The 20,480-nt window shown below is 40.4% G+C and overlaps 1 protein-coding gene across 8 annotated transcripts in view; it reads left to right on the top strand.

The window, feature by feature from the left end:
• The window catches only part of GRIP1 (glutamate receptor interacting protein 1), a 389,697-nt gene that overhangs the window by 321,874 nt on the left and 47,343 nt on the right, over positions 1-20,480 (top strand). For all 8 annotated transcript variants that reach the window (XM_012720449.1, XM_012720450.1, XM_012720452.1 and 5 more), the window contains 3 exons: positions 6,798-6,867; positions 7,537-7,682; positions 20,263-20,407. In XM_012720449.1, coding sequence (XP_012575903.1) covers positions 6,798-6,867; positions 7,537-7,682; positions 20,263-20,407 — 361 coding nt within the window. The remainder of the gene's footprint in view (positions 1-6,797; positions 6,868-7,536; positions 7,683-20,262; positions 20,408-20,480) is intronic.

Genomic DNA, 20,480 nt, shown 5'->3' on the forward strand with positions numbered 1-20,480 from the left:
CCTTCCCAGATCCTATAGCAGAAAAGCAAAAGACAGCATTTTGTCAGTGCAGTTAATTTGTTGGCTTTCTTTTTGGTTGTGGCTGAACTGTTTGCAGAAACAAAGCCTTGCTTTATTTTTTTAATAAAAATCATAAAGCAGCCTTTATGACAAGCACAACAAATCTGTCATTTTTCTCCCAAGACTTAAGCATATTTAGAAGCAAATGGTTCATGGGTTTGTTCGGTTTTTTATAGAGAGAAATTTTTTTACATCATTCTTCATTTTGTATACTTTTTCATCTCAGTTGTAATCCCTGTGGACTTCCCACCACTTCACCCAAGTGACATTACCATAGCCCCCTGTGCTCTTTCTGCCTCAGTTTTTATCTTGTTTCCCTCCTCTCCCCCATAGAATGTCTCTGGTTTATAGTTGTTAGTTGCTGATCTTTTTTACTTTATTATAACTACTATATACATACATATATATATATATATATATATATTTCCCCCTGTTCCCTTACACTCCTTACTCTGGATGAGTGAAGCCATGCAGCATTTTTTTTTTCTGGCTTATTTCACTAAGCATGATCTTTTCCAGTTCCATCCATGCTGCCACAAATGGCATAAGTTTACCTTTTTGATTGCTGAGTAATATTCCATTGTGTATATATGCCACATCTTCCATCTGGTCATCTATTTTTGGGCATTTGGATTGATTCCACATCTTCCCTATTGTAAATAGAGCAGCAGTAAGCATAGGAGAGCAGGAGTCCTTTTGAATTAATGCTTTTGTGTCCTTTGGGTAAAGCCCTTGGAATGGAATTGCTAGATCATATGGAAACTCCGTTTTTAGCAGTTTGAGAAACTTCCACACAGCTTTCCATAGTGATTGTACCAGTTTGCATTCCTTGGTTTGTTTGTTTGTTTGTTTGCCAATTTTGCAGTAAAAGCTCAACTTACTGCTCCATTTGAAAAATGGATGACTAGTTTTATTTGTGAGGTATTATTGTCTGTACATATATGGTTAAAATTAAAACTGAGTGAAAGAGATTCCCCAAAGTAGTTTTGCTACTTCATGAGGCTCTTTAAGCAAAGCACCTTGACTAGCAAAGTAAAAGTTCCATGAATCACTAGATAATATAGAATGTTATTGGAATACTGTCTTTGTTCACATTTTGCTAGCTCTATCCAGAGGATTTCATCCACCTTCAAAAACATAAAAAGGTTTCTAAGCAAAGAATGGAGACCATCATTTTCTAAAACTTTTTCAGAAAGAACTAGCTTCAGGATGCAAAGGTTCCAAAGACACAAGAGAAAAATGCTAAAAATAAATTGAGGCGTATTAAAAATTTTAAGTTTATTTGAGCAAAATTCTTTTTTTTTTTTAATATTTATTTACTTATTTATACAGAACTGGGGTACAGGCCAGAGATGCGGAGGGTGAGAGGCTTCACCAGAGACAGAGTGGGGAGCAGAACAGGCAGATCTACGAAGTACACTGCTGAGGGGAGCAGCGGGCGGGTCAGGAGAGGTCTGCCACGCCATGTGGTCACCTCCGGGGCAGGCGGGGATCTAACTCATGCGGAAGTGGCTTTAGCTTCTTAGTGCTGTTCTTTAACCCGCTGCGCCACCAGGGAGGGCCCTGAGCAAAATTCTTAATGGGCCAGTGACACACCAGGAGTAGTTAGAAGCAACCCACCAACAGGAGTCAGAGGGAAGGCTTATTTTTTAAAAAGGCAGAAAGAAAATTACTTGGTTGGTTGTAGCTTAAAGCCTAGAGAGCTATCTGTGATTTGTAGCTTTAATATTTTGATTTTGTAACTTGAGGCATTTACAGGCTTAGATGTTGGTTTGCTTATTAGACTGTGAGGGCCTTCAAACACCTCAGTCTAATGGCCTTCTTACTGAATTAATTAAACAAGAAAAAGAACCTTTGGGTACGTGGAGTCTGTAGGAAGGAAATGGCCTAGATCTGAGTAGCAACTGCAGAAAGCAAACAATCCATCAGGTGGGAACTGCTGCGATGATTTAACATAATGAGAGATTTACATAACCGGGGAAGTCTGAGTTGCTGAATTCATGACAAACACAAGAAAACTAAGCAAACAGATATCAAGACAACAGATAAGTACAGGGAAAATATATCCAGCAGAAAAGGCAAGTAATCATGACTTGTCTGCAAATATTGTTGACACAGTCACACTAAAGTAAATATTGATCCTATAAAATTTAGGACAGAGCATATTGGAAGAATGGGAGGAGGGGTAGAAATATAGACAAATATGCTATGGCATAGAGGTGGGAAATAAACTAACTCATCTCTCATAAGCAAATAACACTGAAAATTAAGTAGCAATATAGAAAGCCAAAAGTTATAGCTGAAGAATCAGAATAGAGGACTATTTTTGCAGAAAGTTTTTTTTTTTCAAAAAGGTAGTTCCTTGCAAATATAATCAAGTATGAATATGTATTTCTTCACTTATTCTTTCCTAGTTTTGTTTAAAGATTTATTTATTTATGCATACAAGAGTTGGGGTGCAGCCCAGAGGTGTGAGGGGCTAGGTGAGGGGTTTCACCAAAGATGGAGTGGGGAAAAGAACAGGCAAATCTACCGAAATACACTGCTGAGGGGAGCAGTGGGTGAGACAGAAGAGGTCTGCCGTGCCAGGTGGGTCAACTCCCTGGCAGGCATTGAACTCATGCTGTAGTGACCGCCAACAGCGCGGTAGTATCTGGACTCAACCCCTTGTGCCACCAGGGAGGCCCTCTTCTTTAGTTTTAATCAGTGTAGGGTACAGAGTTGCCTTAAAGAGTCGAGTGTGCCTGTAGTGATGCTTAATTTGTATTGAACCAGAAATGATCTGCAGTTAGTCACTAGATTAAGGTCAAAGTAAGCATCACAACCACATTATCCATGCTACTTTTTATTATAATTTAATATTGGATATGTTCTTGTAACTTCATCCTTATTGTGCAGGAAAAAAGTTACTTTTTTTTTTTAACCAAGTTTGCCAAAGATGGAACAGATCTCAGAATTTAACATTCTTGCAATGGACTAGATAACCTCAAAATGGTAAGTCCACTCCAGAAGAAAAACAGCTGGGAATTAAGTGCATCCACTTGAAATTAATTTACAGTAATCAAAACCTCAAGGCTCAGGAGTTTAGAGTCTTTTTGATAAACTCTTTAAAAATCTTGGAGACTAGAAACAAGATAGTTTGTGAAATGTATGCTTCCCACAATTAGAAGATGTTTATTAGATGGTATTACATTTCTTAAAGGGCAAAATACGCTACAAAGCAGAGAATAAAAACAATTGTATGCACATATAATTTAATAAAAATGAAAAGCAAATTTTAAAAAATATGTGAGGATCCAGACTGTTTGCCTATAGGTTACATGACAAATATCAATACTGGAAGTGTTATTGTACAGTTATTGTCAATGGATACTTGTGATATGGGTTCAAATTTCCAGCGACATCCTATTGCTGGATTACATAAGAGCTATAAAAGATATGACAGAGGTAAGTTCTGGGAAAAAAAACTTGTAGACAACTCAACATATGTATCTCTAGTAGCAACAAAAACAGCTGCCATTGAAGAGACAGTGAAGAGTTTGAATTAAAATTCTTTTATGAAATATGAGTGGGGAAAGAGTTTTAAATTTAATATACATCATACAAAATGGCATTTTGTTTCCTTGTTCTTTCTCTTTTTCCAGACTTTCCGTTCTGGACTCTCAACCAATATATATTGAGATTTCATGCAGTTTTGATAGTTCTTCTTTTTCAGAACCGAATTACTTGTTGTTGCATCTCTTTCCTGAGTCATAGCCCTGACCCATAGTCATATTGATCTGCCTCCATATGACCTGCGCCTATGTCTTTCCCAGTTGGAAACATTTTGTAGAAAATTGAAAACTGTTTCATGCCTAATGACACCATAAGATTTCACCAACCGGTCCCCCTTTTAACCCAACTTTCCGGGGTTTCACCCCAATGCCCAGAACAGAGGCAACTCACTCACAGTTGGTATTCAATAAATAAGGGTTAAATAAAGCATTGCCTGGCCCTCCCTGTTGGCACAAGGGGTTAAAGCACAACACTATGGAGCACTGTGCAGCCACTGTAGCATGAGCTTGATCCCCAACCAGGGAGCTGACCTCATGGCATAGCAGACCTCTCTTGTCTTGCCCTCTGCTGCCCTCAGCAGAGGATTTCAGTTCTGCTCCCCATTCTGCCTGCTCTTCTCCCCACTCTGCCTCTGCCTGTTCTGCTCCCCACTCTATGGAGAGCCCCCCTACGCCCCTCACCTCTGGCCTGTACCCCAGTTCATGCATAAATAAATTTTTAAGAAAAAATAAAATGAAGGATTCTATGGAGAGCTATCAAATTCAAAAAGCTGAGTAAATGTTGGTGTATTCTCATTCAGGGGGGTGATGGACTCAGAAGCCTCCAGGGGTGAGAAGTCAGCTGCCATCAGTCCGGTGAGGACGGTGGCAGAGACTGAAGGCGCCTCTGAAGCAGAAGGTGGGGAACTGAGCCCAATGTAATTTCGTCATTGTAATAACAATAAAAACCCTTTTGTAGTACGTCCTGTAGCACCCATCCACTTTTTCCTTTAACAGATCTCCCCGTCCTCCCACGGAAAAACCTCTATTAGATAATCATGGTTAATAGTCTTCATGACCTTTCTCATCATTACGGACGAGAAAACAAGACACCTGAGGCGATGCGCTCGGGCACACGCCTGCGCAGTGGTAGAGCAGGATTTTGAACCCAATCGCTATGCTGCTGAGTCCCGCTCTTACGTACACTACTTATCACCTCTAACCCCTGTGTGAAATATGCTAGATGTGAACAACTAAATGAGATTTTTAAAGCTCTACAAACCAAGCAAAGCATGTCTGGTTTGTGGCATTCTCTCAGGTAGTGGGGGCTTAAGACTTGGTGTGAGGAAGCAGAGGCTATAGAGAGCCCACACCTGAGCAAACATTGTCTCATTTAGGGTGCCTGGTGGCTGCGCTAGTGGCAAAGTCAGGAACTCATGTAGATTGGCACCACCTCTGGGTTCAACTCCACTCCGTGATCATCCACCCTAATGAAGAAGAGAGAAAAGACTGGTGAAGGGCCTCTGTGCGTTTGCAGACCATAAAAAGCTTTTTACCCTTTCCACAAAGCTGTGTGGGTTTGTCCAAGAGGCCACAGGACTATACTCCTCCGTTGCAAAGATGGAAAAGATGGGTTTGATGCATTTAGTTGCCTTTATTATTGTTTTACACCATTTCAGAGGAACGTGGATTATTTTTAAAACCAAGGAAATGTTGGGTATTCTGTGATGGTTACTAAACTAAAGCATGCCAAAACATTCATTGTGTAAGTTCATTGGCAGATGCCAGAAAAGTTGTCCTCATTGCAATAATAAAGTTTTCTTTGCTCATGCCCAGAGCAATTTGCCATTCTGAAATATGACATGCATAAAAATGCTAAATGTCTGTATTGCTCCAGAGGAATTATTTCAAATCATTGAGTAAAGGTTTAAGTTATGAATTAATTGTAGTGAATAGGGTGTTTTGCATTCTTTGCTGGCAGCTAAGAATAATGATTGAATGAAGTCCCATTGACATTTACTGTGGACTAATTTAGACTGTGAGTAAGGTTTGGTATATGTGTTTGCTTTTTCTTTCAGTGTTGTGGTGCAGTATTAAACCATCTGTTCTTGTGCATAAACATTTTCCTGGGATTCATACGGGACTATGGGATATGTATGGTTCTATGATTTTTATAGGGTGATCAGACTGTTTATAATAAAATCTCACTTTAGGGGCCTTTTATTGATATTTGAAAGAAAATCAGTGTAGGCTTCAGGTTGGCAAAACATCTCCTCCTGGAGGTAAATTATTTTTTTACAAATATTGGTGTGGTTGATTTTTAAGTATCAAACTCCTAAATTAATTGTAAGCTTGCTAAGTCAAGATGACTTTTTGATACTTGTGAAGCCGGCAGTTCATTTCAGGCTTAATTCTATGTATGCTAATTACTAATTGTTTTTCATTCTCATCACATGGAAATTTACCTCAGAAAAATTATAAAACCCAAAAATGCTAATGGTCTTAACCTCTAAATTCAGTAAAAGTTACCTTTACATATTTGAAATAATGATAGGCATAAAAAATATAATTTAGCAGCACCAAATACTTACTATTGTCAATAAAATAAAATTGCTACCCTCCAGAACATTTCAGAGCATTCTAGGCATGAACTGGTGAACAAAATTTAAAGACTCACAGTGCATGTAACCAAAGATCTCCTTGTGAGGAAAAAAAAAAACCTCTATAAATTGGTGATTCTCATTCACTTTCTTATGAAGTACAGTTGAATGATGAGACATAGTGTCATAAGCAGTAGCATCCCCTCACTGAGAAGGGGTGAAGGCAGAGGTGGGTTAGGGGACCACATACTAATACACTAAGGGGAACACTAATTGTTTTTAATACTCTCCTATCGGATTATTCACCCTTCACTTCCTTCTTGAAAATCACTGGTTAAAATAGATTTTAACCTGATAGGAGGGACTGCAACTGCAAACTTAAAATGTCTTTACTTGAGTTTTTAAGTTTATAAAATTTTAACGCAGACATTTTTGTATCAAGGAAAATACGTTGTGTAGATGTTCTCATTCGTTTCCTGACCAGCTTTGCTTTGATACACTTTTAATATACTCGCGTTAACAGTTTCTGTAAAACAGGGAAACTGTATAGTAGTGGATGAATCATGCATATAAAGATGTACTCATTCAATCTTCATTATTACAGCACCATCCAGTAGAAAACCAGGAGACCCTCTTGTCATCTCAGATATCAAGAAAGGCAGTGTGGCACACAGGTAAGGAAAATGGTTTTTCTGGTTTGTTCTAAGGCATTTCTTAACCGGAAAGGACCCCTTTAAGGTTTGTGATGGCTAAAACTTTCATCAGCTCTGCAGTGGGCACAGCCCATGTTAGCATCTCATTGACCACTTCCCAGATGAGGAGCATTTAGAGCCATGCTTTCTCCCTATGCACAGTGAGTTTCCAGGGTGCAGATGGTAAGATGAGCAATGACAAATCTCAGCCCTCCTCCATGTCTGTGCTGTGCCCTCAGCGTTCCTAGTGTCTGGACTGCCCACCATCAGAAATGGTTCAACGGACACCTGGTTTCTGTAGAGAAGTGTCGATTAGGGGTGTAGTGAAACATAAGCATAAGGATGCTTGGGCTCTGTAGATCTGGCCCGTGACAGCCTTCCAGGAACCTTAGACTTAGTGAATGAAGCTTATATGGATGAACCAGTTTCATTGAAGAAAGCATAAGAAAATTATGTTTTTAATACTCTGCAACTTAATGTCATCGCAGCTATCTGGCTAAAAGGGGGGTTGTCAGTAAAATACAATTTAAAAGCAACTGAAGAGCCTCTTTTTCTCGAAAGATTACACTAATGCTACAGAATGTTTAATGCCTCTTAATGGCCTGGCTAAGTGATTGTCATCAGTCATGCTTGCAATGCTTTTGCTAACAGAACTGGAACCCTGGAACTTGGGGATAAACTGCTTGCAATCGATAACATCCGATTGGACAACTGTTCCATGGAAGATGCAGTTCAGATCCTGCAGCAGTGTGAAGACCTGGTGAAGCTCAAAATCCGCAAAGATGAAGATAATTCAGGTATGGCAAGGCTCCTTAGTTAAGACTGATTTCGCTAACTGCCCATCTGTCACAAAAGATATTAAACCTTGGAATTCTGCATGCAACAGCTGCCTAGTCACATGGCAGTGGTGTTTCACATAGTTAAAAGTCTTTAAATTGTATGTTGAGAGCGTAGTGTGAATTTTAAGTAATGGTGCTTTTAAAGGATATAATTAAGGTATTTTCATATGAACATTTGTATAACGCTTAAAGATGAAAACAAAATTATCACTCAATAACACCTAATACAATAGAATTCATTTCCCAGTTGATTATATAATTATAACCATGATGCATGTTACATTTTTTACTTAGCTTTATAAATGCTTTGTCCATTTGCAAGTCCTTTTTGCCTGTTGTTTTTATTCCCTGTCATTTATATACCATTCTTCTCTTACTTAGATTGCTTTCAGTTGTTTGATCATTTTCCCTGGTAAAGTCATAGATATCTTTATGCCAGGATATCTGTAATCAAATTTCTTTTACTGTTTCATTATTTTCTTAGGAACTATTCCTAGAAGTAGGATTGCTGAGTCAGAAAAAAAGAAAATGTTTGACTCCTGATGAGTTGCATATGATATTGCTTTTCTAAAAGGGCTGTAGCCATTTTTTTGTCTCTAGCAATGTGTGAGAATACAGCGGTGCAGGGCCTGTCAAACTTCAGTAGGTCTCAGAATCACCTGGGCACTCACTCCAGCCAGACCTGCGATTCTGGATGCCACAAGCATCCTGGTGATGTTGCTGGGTCCAGGGGCTACACTCTGACCCGCCATGCTAGTTGAGAAATAACAGAGCTTGTTGGGAAAAGTCCTTTCATGAAATGTCAGCTGCTATATGTTCATAACAAATGTTGAGTTAAAATGTTGCCAGTCTTACTGGTGAAGCCAAGACCTGACCTATAAGTATCATTCTGTTACTTATAGTTACAAGTCTTTTTACTTGTTTTCTTAAGGTTTACCCAAAATATACAGCTTAATGATTTCCAGTTTTGCTTTTAAAAATACAGTGAAATTTAAAGTAATCTGAATACTTACTCCATCTAGATCTTTATTATCTCCAATGTTTTCAAGTTTTTCCTTATGTAATTAACAGCAGATTTTTGCTTAATAACACCCCCTTTATTATCTTTCCAAAGCATTTAATTTTGTTTTCATAGGACTACTAGCCTATATTTCATAGGATATATAAGATTCATATATTAAATTGCATAGTTACAATAACAAGTAAAACTGGCATAAACAGGCTTAGGAATAAACATAACTGACCCTAAATTTTTATAGCACAAGTGGTAGCAAGAGCAGAAGTGCATAGGGTTACTGGAAAGAAAAACCTATTAATCTGGAGCTTTCTATAGCATTGGTCAGTATATTTTACAAAGAGGATGGAAAGCCACAGTTAATCCAGCTAACTGGTTAATTGAATACTGCTTCAGAGAGCTGTTACTGCATATGATTTCATCGCAGCTGATAACAAGTTATTGTCAATGTTCTGGAAACTCCTGTAATCACAACATCTAAATCTGGCGTTCATAGTCATGTCAGGCCCTGCGTCTGCGATTCCTAGGCAAAGTCAAAACAAGTCAGTAATTACATTCAGCAGTGCAGCTGGTAAGAATGAGTATATCCAAATACTTTATATAATCAGTGTTTAAAATATGCATAGGTTTGTACTCACTGTTATTTCCCAAGTAATTGATTTTCTGTACCAACATTTGCATTCCTCCCCTTACAAGCATGCTTCAATTGCAGTTTCTTTGTGGGATTTATTTTAAAAGAGGGATAAAGCCTCAAACAGCAGTCTGGGTTCTGTACTAATGAAGAGGCAAAGCCCTGTGGAGAAGCCCTTTTGGCATGATTTGCCAAGCTTAGCAGCTCTCGGCTAACTTCTTGCAGAGTGAAAAAAAGTCAAAGCAGAGATGAATATTTATGGTGCTGATGGTGGCTATTTTCCCCATTCCAAAGCCAAGCTTAGGAAGAGTTTCAGAAACAGTCGAAAACTTGGGAGCGCAAGATCTGACTTTCAGTTAGTTGCTACTTTGCCTCATTTTACTCATTCATGCCTTTCCCCAACAACTCCTATGCCTATTATGTTGGTCATTATCCTGCTGGTTTTGTGTGTTGTTATTGTTGTTTTTCATTTTTGAAGAGGTTCTATGTTTCTGTAATCTTAAATTCTTCTACTGAAAAGTACAGACATACCCAAATACTAACAATAGATGTGACGGACATGTCAATCACGTTGTCTCAGATTGATACATGTTTATATGTGTGTGTGTATATATATGTATGTATGTGCAGACATGTTGTTATTGAAGACTAACTACATGACAATTATCTTCTGATCATTGCTTTGCAAGAACTTGAGTGATCTTAGTATCTTCTCCCATGAAGATATACATATAATTTGAGTTTGAAATCTTTTTTACTCAGAGCAAGTATACGACAGTTCAGGATGAACTATGTAGTCAAAAGAGTATGTTAATTTCTTCTTGATTTTCTAATAATTGTTTTAATTAAGCTAACATTGTTTACAGTGCTGTGTAAGATACAAATATAGGCTCTTACATCTTCAGTTGTATGTTGCCACACCACACCCACCACCGAGATACCTAAGTTCTCCACCATAGTCTCCCACCTTTTCCTGCTGCCTTTCTCTTCTCCCACTGGTGACCTCAGTTTTACAAATTTCCAGTTGGTGGTTTGGTTTGTTTTGTCTGATTCTTCGTTTTGTTTCTCCATAGTATACAGTAAAGAGAAGCATCTGGTATTTGTTTCTCCTTCTGGCTTATTTCTCTTAGCATAATTTCCTCCCATTCTATCCTTGTCACAAAGGCAAGTTTTCATCTTTTTTATAGCTGAATGGTATTCCATTGTGGCATTCCATGCATGGAATCTTAATTCACTCATCTATCCTTGAGCACTTAGGTTACTTCCATAACTCAGTTATTGTAAACAGCACTGCAGTGAACATAGAAGTGCATATAACCCTCCAAAGTAGTGTTTTTGCATTCTTTAGATAGGAATGAGATGCCTGGAGCATAAGATGTATTTTTATAGAACTTCTATACTGTTTTCCATAGGTGTTGGGCCAGTCTACGTTCTTACCAACACATCCTCACCAACACTTGTTGTTTGGGGGCTTTTTGATATGGGTCATTCTCACAGCTGTGAGATGGTCTATTACTGGGGTTCTCATTTGCACTTCCCTGATGATAAGTGATAGTAAACATTTTTTTCATGTGCCATTTGGCCATCTGTATGTCTTTTGGAGACGTGCCTATAAAGCATCTCTGCCCAGCTTTCAGTTGGGTTTTTTTTTTTTAAGGACTAAGAACTTAAGAAAATTAAAAACTTCCCTGTTCATCAGTTTCATCTATAAGTGTCCATTTAAGGTCTATTTCACTGGCTGTTTTAAGGATCAAATGAGGTAATTTATTTAAGTATTCAGCAATAGTACTTGGCACCATATAAGAGCCAATAAATCCTAAGTATCAACAGCTATGTATTTAATATTAATTTTAGCTTTATTTACAGTGGCCACATCTTTTGGGACATTTGGTGTTGTAAATACTTACTCCACTGTGCCATATTTAGTAACCTTTCTGCCTTCAGGAACTTTTACACTTATCATCTTTCATTACCCAAAACATAAAATCAAACATACAAAGGTGCAAGTTTCCAGGACTTGGATCTACCCAAGTCTAGCCCCCAAAATACATTGGGCTCTAGCCCCCAAAATACAAATAAACCCTTTTGCAATAAAATCTATCATTTTTCCTTGACTGATCCATTAGAAATAAACAGGGGAGAGGTTAAAGATGTCCTGAGTTTGGAGAAGCCTGAAGCAAATCAGAGGACTTTGGGGGAGTTGAGGGAAGAAACAGATGGAAGCTTCCAAATCTGTTCAAAATAATGTCCAAGGGTCTGCTTTGTATTGCTGTCTTTGTGCCAGATATACAGCTGCTAATGATCTGTCTCTTGATGCAGAGCACCTTACTTCTAACATATAACATGTTTCTAAGAGACCATAAATTCAGTATTTTATCTTTGCTAGCTCCAATCTGCATAAAGAAACATTTCCAGACTGCACTTTATCTCATTTGAAGCAAATCACCTTTATACATTTCCAAATGGAGTCTAAAACAAAGATAGAGTCATAGTGCCATTTAAATCTGCCTTCAAAGATTTGGGCTTTCATATATTTTTTTCTTCAATTCATCAATGTTAAGTCAGCTAAATAACTTTCGGGCACCCTTTTCCCTTCAAATTAATTTAAAGCAGCAGAGATCCACATTACAAGAAAATAAAAATTATCATGTTTTTTAGATTGGTTTATTTATACATACAACAACTGGGGAACAGGCCAGAGGTTCGGAGGGTGGGGGTGGTGGTGAGATTTACCAGAGACAGATCAGGCAGATGGACTAATACCCACTAGTGCTGAGAGGAGCAGCGGGCGGGTCAGGAGGGGTCTGCTACTCCATGGGGGTCAACCCCCTTAGCCAGGGGTGGAACTCATGCTGCAGTGAGCAGCTTCATAGTGCTACATTTTAACCTGTTGTGCTACCAGGGAGGGCCCCAAAATAAGAATTATCTTTAACTAAGACCTATAGTAGGGCGTTGCTGGGCAAGGGATTGGCTGCATAACGAAGCGATGATAGGTTTGTTTTTTTTTTTTTTTTTTTTAAAGATTTATTTATTTGTACATACAGAACTGGGGTACAGGCCAGAGGCTCAGGGGCGGTGAGAGGCTTCACCAGAGACAGAGTGGGGAACAGAACAGGCAGATCGACGAAGTACACTGCTGAGGGGAGCAGCGGGCGGGTCAGGAGAGGTCTGCCTCGCCATGTGGTCTCCTCCGGGGCAGGCGGGATTTGAACTCATGCGAAAGTAGCTTTAGCTTCTCAGTGCAGTGCTTTAACCCGCTGCGCCACCAGGGAGGGCCAGATAGGTTTGTTTTTTAAGCCCTCTTGTGATAGGGTAGGGGGCTATGGGTGCCTCAGAGGTGGGTGTGGTGTAACAATATACATCGAAAAAGGTGTGCACTTATGCCTCTGAATCATGCAGTTCTGTAAACTGTTACCTCAATTAAAAAATAATAATTAAAAAATTAATCACTCCCTGAAAAAAAAAATACACCTCCTTTTTTTTTTCCACACTTGATCTCTCAAAGTATTGACTGTCAAACTCCAGTAGCATCGCAGTCACCCAACGGACTTACTAAAACACAGATGACTGGACACTTCCCTTCCCCACCACCACCCCCACCCCAGAGTTTCAGATTGCTAGAGGTCTAGGATGAGCTGAGAATTGTATTCTAACAAGTTCTCAGGGGATGCCAAAGTTATTGGTTCCAAGGCTACCATGGGAAGCCCTGTCACAGCAACCTACTTAGACTCTTATAAATGATCGCTTACATAAATTCAAATTCTGTTCTTAGAACATCAGCAACTCTTTGGAATTCTGCTGGTGCATTGAAATGACCACACAGTGGGCAAGAAAGCCATCAGGAGTATATGTCGAAATGGGTTTTTTTGTTTGGTTGGTTGGGGTTTTTTTTTTGTTTTTTGTTTTTTTTTTTTTGGTCAGGCCTGAACACCTCAAGAAAATGGAACCATATCTGAATGAATCCCATCACTTTTAATTGAAATGAACTTTGATTGACCTGCACATTTATGCATTCCAGAGGCTCTCTCCCAAATCCAAGCCTCCTATTTGGCCACAGAAGCAGCTGCCATTATGGATTCAAGCCAGATAATGTTCATTTTGTTAAACAGGCAGCTCTCAAGAAGCCCGAAAATAACATTGCAGATAAGTAATGCTGCAATTTTGCATCTGTTCTGCAGTCCCATTAATTTTCTTAACTAGAGCTGAGCAGAACAAACAAGTAGGCTGGCCCCCTTTCATGTCTTTCACTAATAGTTGTAAGCCTTCTGTTGTGATATAAAGGCTGCTTATAATATCATTAACATCTGTTTAAGCTCACTTTGAAACTTCCTGGTGATCCTGAATTTTTTCCTGCTCAGAAAGTTTCTGTTCTGGTTAAACACTTCATTTGCTCCTTCCTAAGCTTCTTGAGCTGGAGAACTCAAGGAGAGAGTGTCTTGGAGTGGTTCCACCTCCATAGTGGTCTAAGCATGGGCAGTTGTCACCCTCCTTCTAAACTGCAGGTCGTGCACCTGCCAACTGCCTGAGAAGGCAATGGAATTGGAGATGCAGCCTGAAGCTGACTCAGATGCTGTTGGGACTCTGAAGAGAAGAGGCTGTAGGCTCGCTAGTTCCCACCATGGTAGCCCAGGTCTTCTTGCCAAAGTCTCACAAGAAGTCAGGTTGGGTTTGCTTCACCTTGGAGGAGGAAACTAGACCTTTATGCTAATGAATCCTAAGTCAAGTTATGGATAATTAGGCAGCTTTAGGCTGGGGGAGGGGGGAGGGTGCAGACAGGAACCTCAGAAGAGTTAAGGCACCCAGAGATAAGGGCAACACATTTCCAAAGGGACTAATCAAACACCCCAGGACTAGAGGCAATGGGAAAATTCCAGAACAAAGACAATAAAGAAGAAGGACTCTAAGATAAGGAGTAGGACACAGAGACTTAGTTCTGGGCATAGAGACATTAGGGCAGGGAGTGAGACCACTGAGAACTAATCAATCAGAGAGCCTGATGGAGCTGTAGAATAGGGGAGAAAGTCCACTTCAGCCTGCTTGGCACCTCCAGACCGGGTTCCTCTGGCCTGGGAGTCTCACTTTATGTCTATTCCCCTTCTCCATAATAAGCTTTTTCTTTCTCTAAACAAACCTGCCTCTGCTCACTTGCTTGCCTGAGTGACAGTGAGGTTCCTGCTGTAGCTTCCTGAGACGCCAACCTGTGGCGGTCTAGTGGGCGGGACTCAGCGCCACCCCCGCAGCCTGGGATCCGTTTCTGGCTGGGAGACTCGGCCTGAAAACCTGACATTTCAGTATCACCGTGATATAACAGGGAAGATGACTCACAAAGTCTCTTAGAGACCATTTCCCTCAGAATCAGTGACTGCAAGCTAACTTACATCCTTTTACGCATTTGTCCAAGTCTTTCCTGGTCTCCTTGGTTACAGACTTAGTGCTAGGCTCTAGAGATAGGAGGTAAAAATCTCTGTTTTCAATCTGAGTCTGTTCTACTGGAAGAGATAAGTTAGAGACAATTAAAACAGAATGAAAGTATATTCTTGAACTCACTTCTTGTTGGGAACAAAAATTCATTTTGGGGGAGCAAAGAATCTTAATTGATTTTATATTACAATGGTATGCGGTCCTCCAGTGTCCAGCCCTGCCTCGCTGACTCCTACTCCTTCCCATTGCATTTCTCATGAGAAAACATTTAAATTTGATTTTTGGGGGCTCTCCCTGGTTGCACAGCGGGTTAAAGCACCGCATTATGAAACTCTCAGAATCCACTGCAGCACAAGTTCAATCCCTGGCCAGGAAGCTGACCTACATGGTTTGGCAGGTTTGGCAGACCTCTCCTGACCTGCCTGCTGCTCCCCTCAGTAGTATATTTCAGTCAGTTGGCCTGTTCTGCTTCCCACTTTGTCTGTGGTGAAACCTCTCACCACCCCTGCACCTCTGGCCTGTGTCCCATCTCTGTAAGCATAAATAAATAAATCTTTAAAAATAAATAAATTTGATTTTTCTCCTTGGGGAGGGGAAGAAGAACCAGAATTAAGATCAGAGTTGAACAACACCACAAGAATATGCAGGAGCTGGAGATGTTCATGGGAAAGCCTGAGCACCCCCTGAGGAGCCAGAAAGCCTTCCAGAAAGAGCAGACAGCTGAACAACATTTGAAAGCGTAGAAATTCCTCCAGGTGGGAGGAAAGTGCATATGCACAGGATGTCATATGTGCAAGGTTAAAGAAGTTAGAAAAGGGCTTTTTTTTTTTATTACAAAAGTTTACTTTTACATCATTTTGTACATTTTTTTTTTCCATCTCAATTGTAATCCCCGCGGGTTTCCCATCACCATGTCACCCGTGTGCCATCACCATAATCCCATGCATTTCCCTCCCCCCTCCCCGTTTTTGATCCCATTCCCCACTCCACCCCCACAAAATGTCTCCAGTATATGGTTGTTCATTATTTTTGTTATAGAAAAGGGCTTTTTAAGAAAGGGCAAGTGGTTTGGTGAGGAGAGAATTAGGAAGACTAGATTGGGATGAGGGAGGATGTGTGAGCCTCTGGACACATAGAGGCTTCCATTAAGCTCTGAAAGGATTGCATTTTTTAGAGACTTGGGGGATGTGCCTGGTGCCTAGTGACACAGGAGTTAAGATACAGCACTGTGAGCTATCCGCAGCCACTGCAGCACGAGTTTGACCCACACCTGGGAGCTGACCCACATGGCACAGCAGACCTCTCCTGTATCACTCACTGCTTCCCTCAGCAGTGTGTTTCAGTCAATCTCCCTGTTCTGCTCCCTGCTCTGTCTCTGGTGAATTCTTTCATCCCCATCACCTGTTGCCTAAACCCCAGCTCTTACATGCATAAATACTTTTTTTTAAAAAATGGGGCATGAATGAAGAGTTCAAGTGAGCCATTAGCTAGCAGATTCAGATTTGTGCCTTAAAAATATTCTACAAAAGGCCCTCCCTGGTGGCGCAGCACTAAGAAGCTAAAGCCACTTTAGCATTAGTTCAATTCCTGGCCCAGGAGGTGACCCACATGGCCTGGCAGGCCTCTCCTCACCCACCCGCTGCTCCCCTCAGCAGTGTACTTCCTCAGTCTGCCTGTTCTGTTCCCCACTCTTTCTCTGGTGAATCCTCTCACCACCCCTGCGCCTCTGGCCTGTACATCAGTTCTGTATGCATAAATAAATAAATCTTTAAAAAAAATTCCACAAAGGAAAAAAAATACCCAAAGAGACCTATAGATTAGCAGCACTGGTGAAATGAATGTGGAGACTTGGGGCAAATGCTGCCTCTCAAGGGAGGCAATTTCAGAAGACTCCATTGTCATGAAAAACTAGGCAAAGCACGATGAGGGTGTCCTCCAGAGCAAGAGGCAGGGGAGACCCTTGGTGGGCAGATGGCCAGCGGTGTGGTTGAAATAGTATGTAGGCAGCCAGCACGCATCCCCTACAAAAGCCGGGAAGCCAGACTGATTTGATATCTATTTTCTCAAGACACCCATATAAGATTTTGTTGTTTTTCTTTTTTTTTTCATAATATAATAGTTTATTTTTACATCATTTTGTGCCTTTTCCATTTCAGTTGTAATCCCCGTGGGCTTCTCATCACCAGTTCACCCGTGTGCCATCACCCCATCACCACAGTGCACTTGCCCCCCACATTTTTTATCCCAGTCCCCATTCCACCCCCGTAAAATGTCTCTGGTATACAGTTGTTCATTATCATTTTTCCTCCACCCTGGTCCTTTATGCTCCTGCTATGAGTGAAACCATCTAGTATTTTTCTTTTTCTGGCTTATTTCACCAAGCATGAGCCCTTCCAGCTCCACCCATGTTGCTGTAAAAGGCATGAGTTTATTTTTTTGATTGCTGGGTAATATTTACTTATTTATGCATACAGAACCGGGGTACAGGCTAGAGGTGCAGGGGCAGTGAGAGGCTTCACCAGAGACAGAGTGGGGAGCAGAACAGGCAGACCGACGAAGTACACTGCTGAGGGGAGCAGCGGGCGGGTCAGGAGAGGTCTGCCGCGCCATGTGGTCACCTCCAGGGCGGAGATTGAACTCATGCTAAAGTGGCTTTAGCTTCTTAGTGCTGAGCTTTAACCCGCTGCACCACCAGGGAGGGCCGTAAAGGTTCTTAAATGATGTTTTTTAAAAGACTTCTGAAACATCACTAAATATCAAATGTCAAAATACTAGAAATAATTACTTTGCTATAGCAAGATTGTTTATTCACTTTTGAAAAATTGCCTAAATCAAATGTTTATAGATATAGATAGATGATAGACAGACAGACAGACAGACAGATAGATAAGAAAAAAATGTACAAATCATAGTGTGTAGCTAATTTTCAGTAAGAGAGCACAGCTACATAACCAGAACCAGCTCAAGAAGTGGGATGTAACATGTGTTCCAGAAACCACTTTGTACTCCTCTAAACCTCTAACTAATCCACCTCTCAAGGGTTTCCTAGTAATAATTCTTAATGTCATAATATAGTGACCCCGTGTTCCTTAGTTTTCAAAGACAGACAGAAATGTGTTTTCAAGCAGTTGGCCCTAAAAGATGTACTCATTGCTTTTGATCGTAATGGCTCTTAAATTCCCCTTTCTGTTTTCTGTTTCTGGCATGTACTTGCTGACAAAATCAGAAATCAGCTTCTGTCATAATCTAAATCCAGCTCTCCTCTTCCCAGTGTACATCCTTGTGCGATAAGATGCTGCCAGTTACTTGATTTGCATTTCTCTCTCTTTAGACTCGAGTGCCCTAATAATTGCCTTTCCATTATTATGAGGCTGCCTAATTAAAAACATCCCCACAAAAATTGGTCTAAATTTGAATGACCTAAACATATTTACTTCATCTCGGATGTTATTTTGTCGTCTTTGTGATGCAAGTTGCAGAATTGTTTAAAAATAACACAGGGCACTCACTGTGGTTTGCCTGAAGAATCAGCTGACTAGAGACAGCTTCTCCTCTTCTCCGGGTGATTGGGATGACCCCCAAACTCAGCTTCCTGTCAGGTTATTTTCATCTGAGACTGAAGTTTCAGCTGAAACCTCCTGTGGGTTCCTGGGATCTGGATAGTGAGGTTCTAGGTAGTGGGGAGCTGTGTTGCCCCACAACTCCCACAAAGCTGACAGCCAAATCTAGAAAGCCGGGACTCATTCACTAGGCCATGCACGTGCTTACCCTGTAAGGGGAGAGCAGAAGATCAGGGTTTTCCCTCAGGGAAGTGAATGCGGTCACTTGGAGTGCGTAGCTGTCACCAGTATTTAATCAAATAAGTCATCTAGAATTTTTATCCAGAATATAGTTGGTGGCAGACAGCAAAGACTATGCAGTCTATTCAGTAATACTATTTATGTCATAGCAGCTCTGAAGGATGATGAAATGTCATGGTACAAAGAAATTTGTACTTTTAATTTTAGCTTCTGTTCTTTTTTTTATTATCCTGTAGCTTGCTGCTTTTCTCAGACCTTCACAGTCCTGTTGGCCACCACCTAAATAGAAGCCTGGAAGAACTTTGTGAACCATCAAACAGTTTTTAAAAGCTTGAGGCAGCTTGATTCTCAGCTGTCAGTGTAAATTTGAGTCTAACACTGAGGATTTTTATATCCTGAGATGTTGATTAAGCAATGTGGTTATATGAAAGATGGTCTTTAACTTTCTATATAAAGGGAGCTTATTAGGAATAGAGCATTGAGGAAGTAGAGGTGATGAGTCTGTTCCAGAATTCTCCATCTATAGACCTTTCGTTTGATATTCATTGTGATTCTTCACGGCACACACAGATAATTGAATTGTTAATTCAAGCTTTTCTTTTCCTCTTTATTTTAGGGTTTCATATCATAAAGGAACAGCTGCTTATTGCAGAAACGTGACTGTGTTAATGCTTCATTATGATACAGTCTGATAGTAAAAGTGATGATTTTGTTAAAGTAGCTACTGGACCATTTCATTACACCCTTTCATACAGAAATCAAAATAGCTCCTTAACCAGTTGCAGCTCCCATCCCAGACCCAAGGAATAAAACAAGAAATGATCAAGAATTTTAAGTTTATTATAAGCAAGTAAGAATCCTTTGACTTCTGAGACTTCATCTTTGCAACCCTGACAGTTCAAACACCCAACTCTGTTGAAGTTGCGCCCAGGACCCCTGTCAGGCCAGTGCTTTAGGCACAGTGCATTGGTAACTGTCTTCCTTTATACTGATGTGAAATAGCAAAAAGGGAGCTTTTGTGACAGTGTCGCAACCTGGTGAATGCTGCTGAAACATAACCCACTTGGCTCTTGATCACAAGAGCAGAAGAGAGAGAATCCTCCAGATTTCTGCTTTGATCTCTGTAAATACATCAGAATTTTCACAACTTTATAAAACCACAGTGGGACGATATGTCAGGGATTCTAGGTCTCCAAGCCAACCTCTTTTGTTAACATTTGCTTCAGCCCTGAGCAATGTCAACTTTTCCACAAAAGGCATAGAAAACTCTGAAAGGTAGCTTGCTTCCAAAGCCTGAAAATCAGAATTGCATGAGCTGACTTGTTACTCACTGTGTGACTCTCTCTTCCCATATTACCTCCTCAGCCATATGTGCATTCCACAGGTCTTCCACACTTGTAAAATCCTGGGTACATGAACACAGCATAAAAGACCCGCAGTGCGCACTGAGAAGGTCGCTCATAGACTTTAAACCCCTTCCCTGGCACCAATGATGACTGAATCCCCATCCTCCAATGAAAGATCTTAGCAAGGAAATGCTGCGTCCCAAAATAATTATTTTCAGAGACATAATGATGGTGTTTTGAATTTCTTCTTTTATGTGTGAATCTATGTCTCACTGCTTTACTTTTTCCAAAGAAACTAATTCTGACTCCGTGGCATTTATTGCAGATGAGCAAGAAAGTTCTGGAGCAATTATTTATACCGTGGAGCTTAAGCGCTATGGGGGCCCCCTCGGCATCACGATTTCAGGAACCGAAGAGCCGTTTGATCCTATAATCATTTCAAGCCTCACTAAAGGGGGATTAGCTGAAAGGTAAAATTTGAAGGAACTGCTACAATTATCTGTGTCTGGGATGGGTTTTTGCTCACAGCCACATTAAAAAAAA

The sequence above is a fragment of the Condylura cristata genome, unplaced genomic scaffold (genome assembly GCF_000260355.1).
Source record: "Condylura cristata isolate star-nosed mole 26May11 unplaced genomic scaffold, ConCri1.0 scaffold00004, whole genome shotgun sequence".
Taxonomy (NCBI): domain Eukaryota; kingdom Metazoa; phylum Chordata; class Mammalia; order Eulipotyphla; family Talpidae; genus Condylura; species Condylura cristata.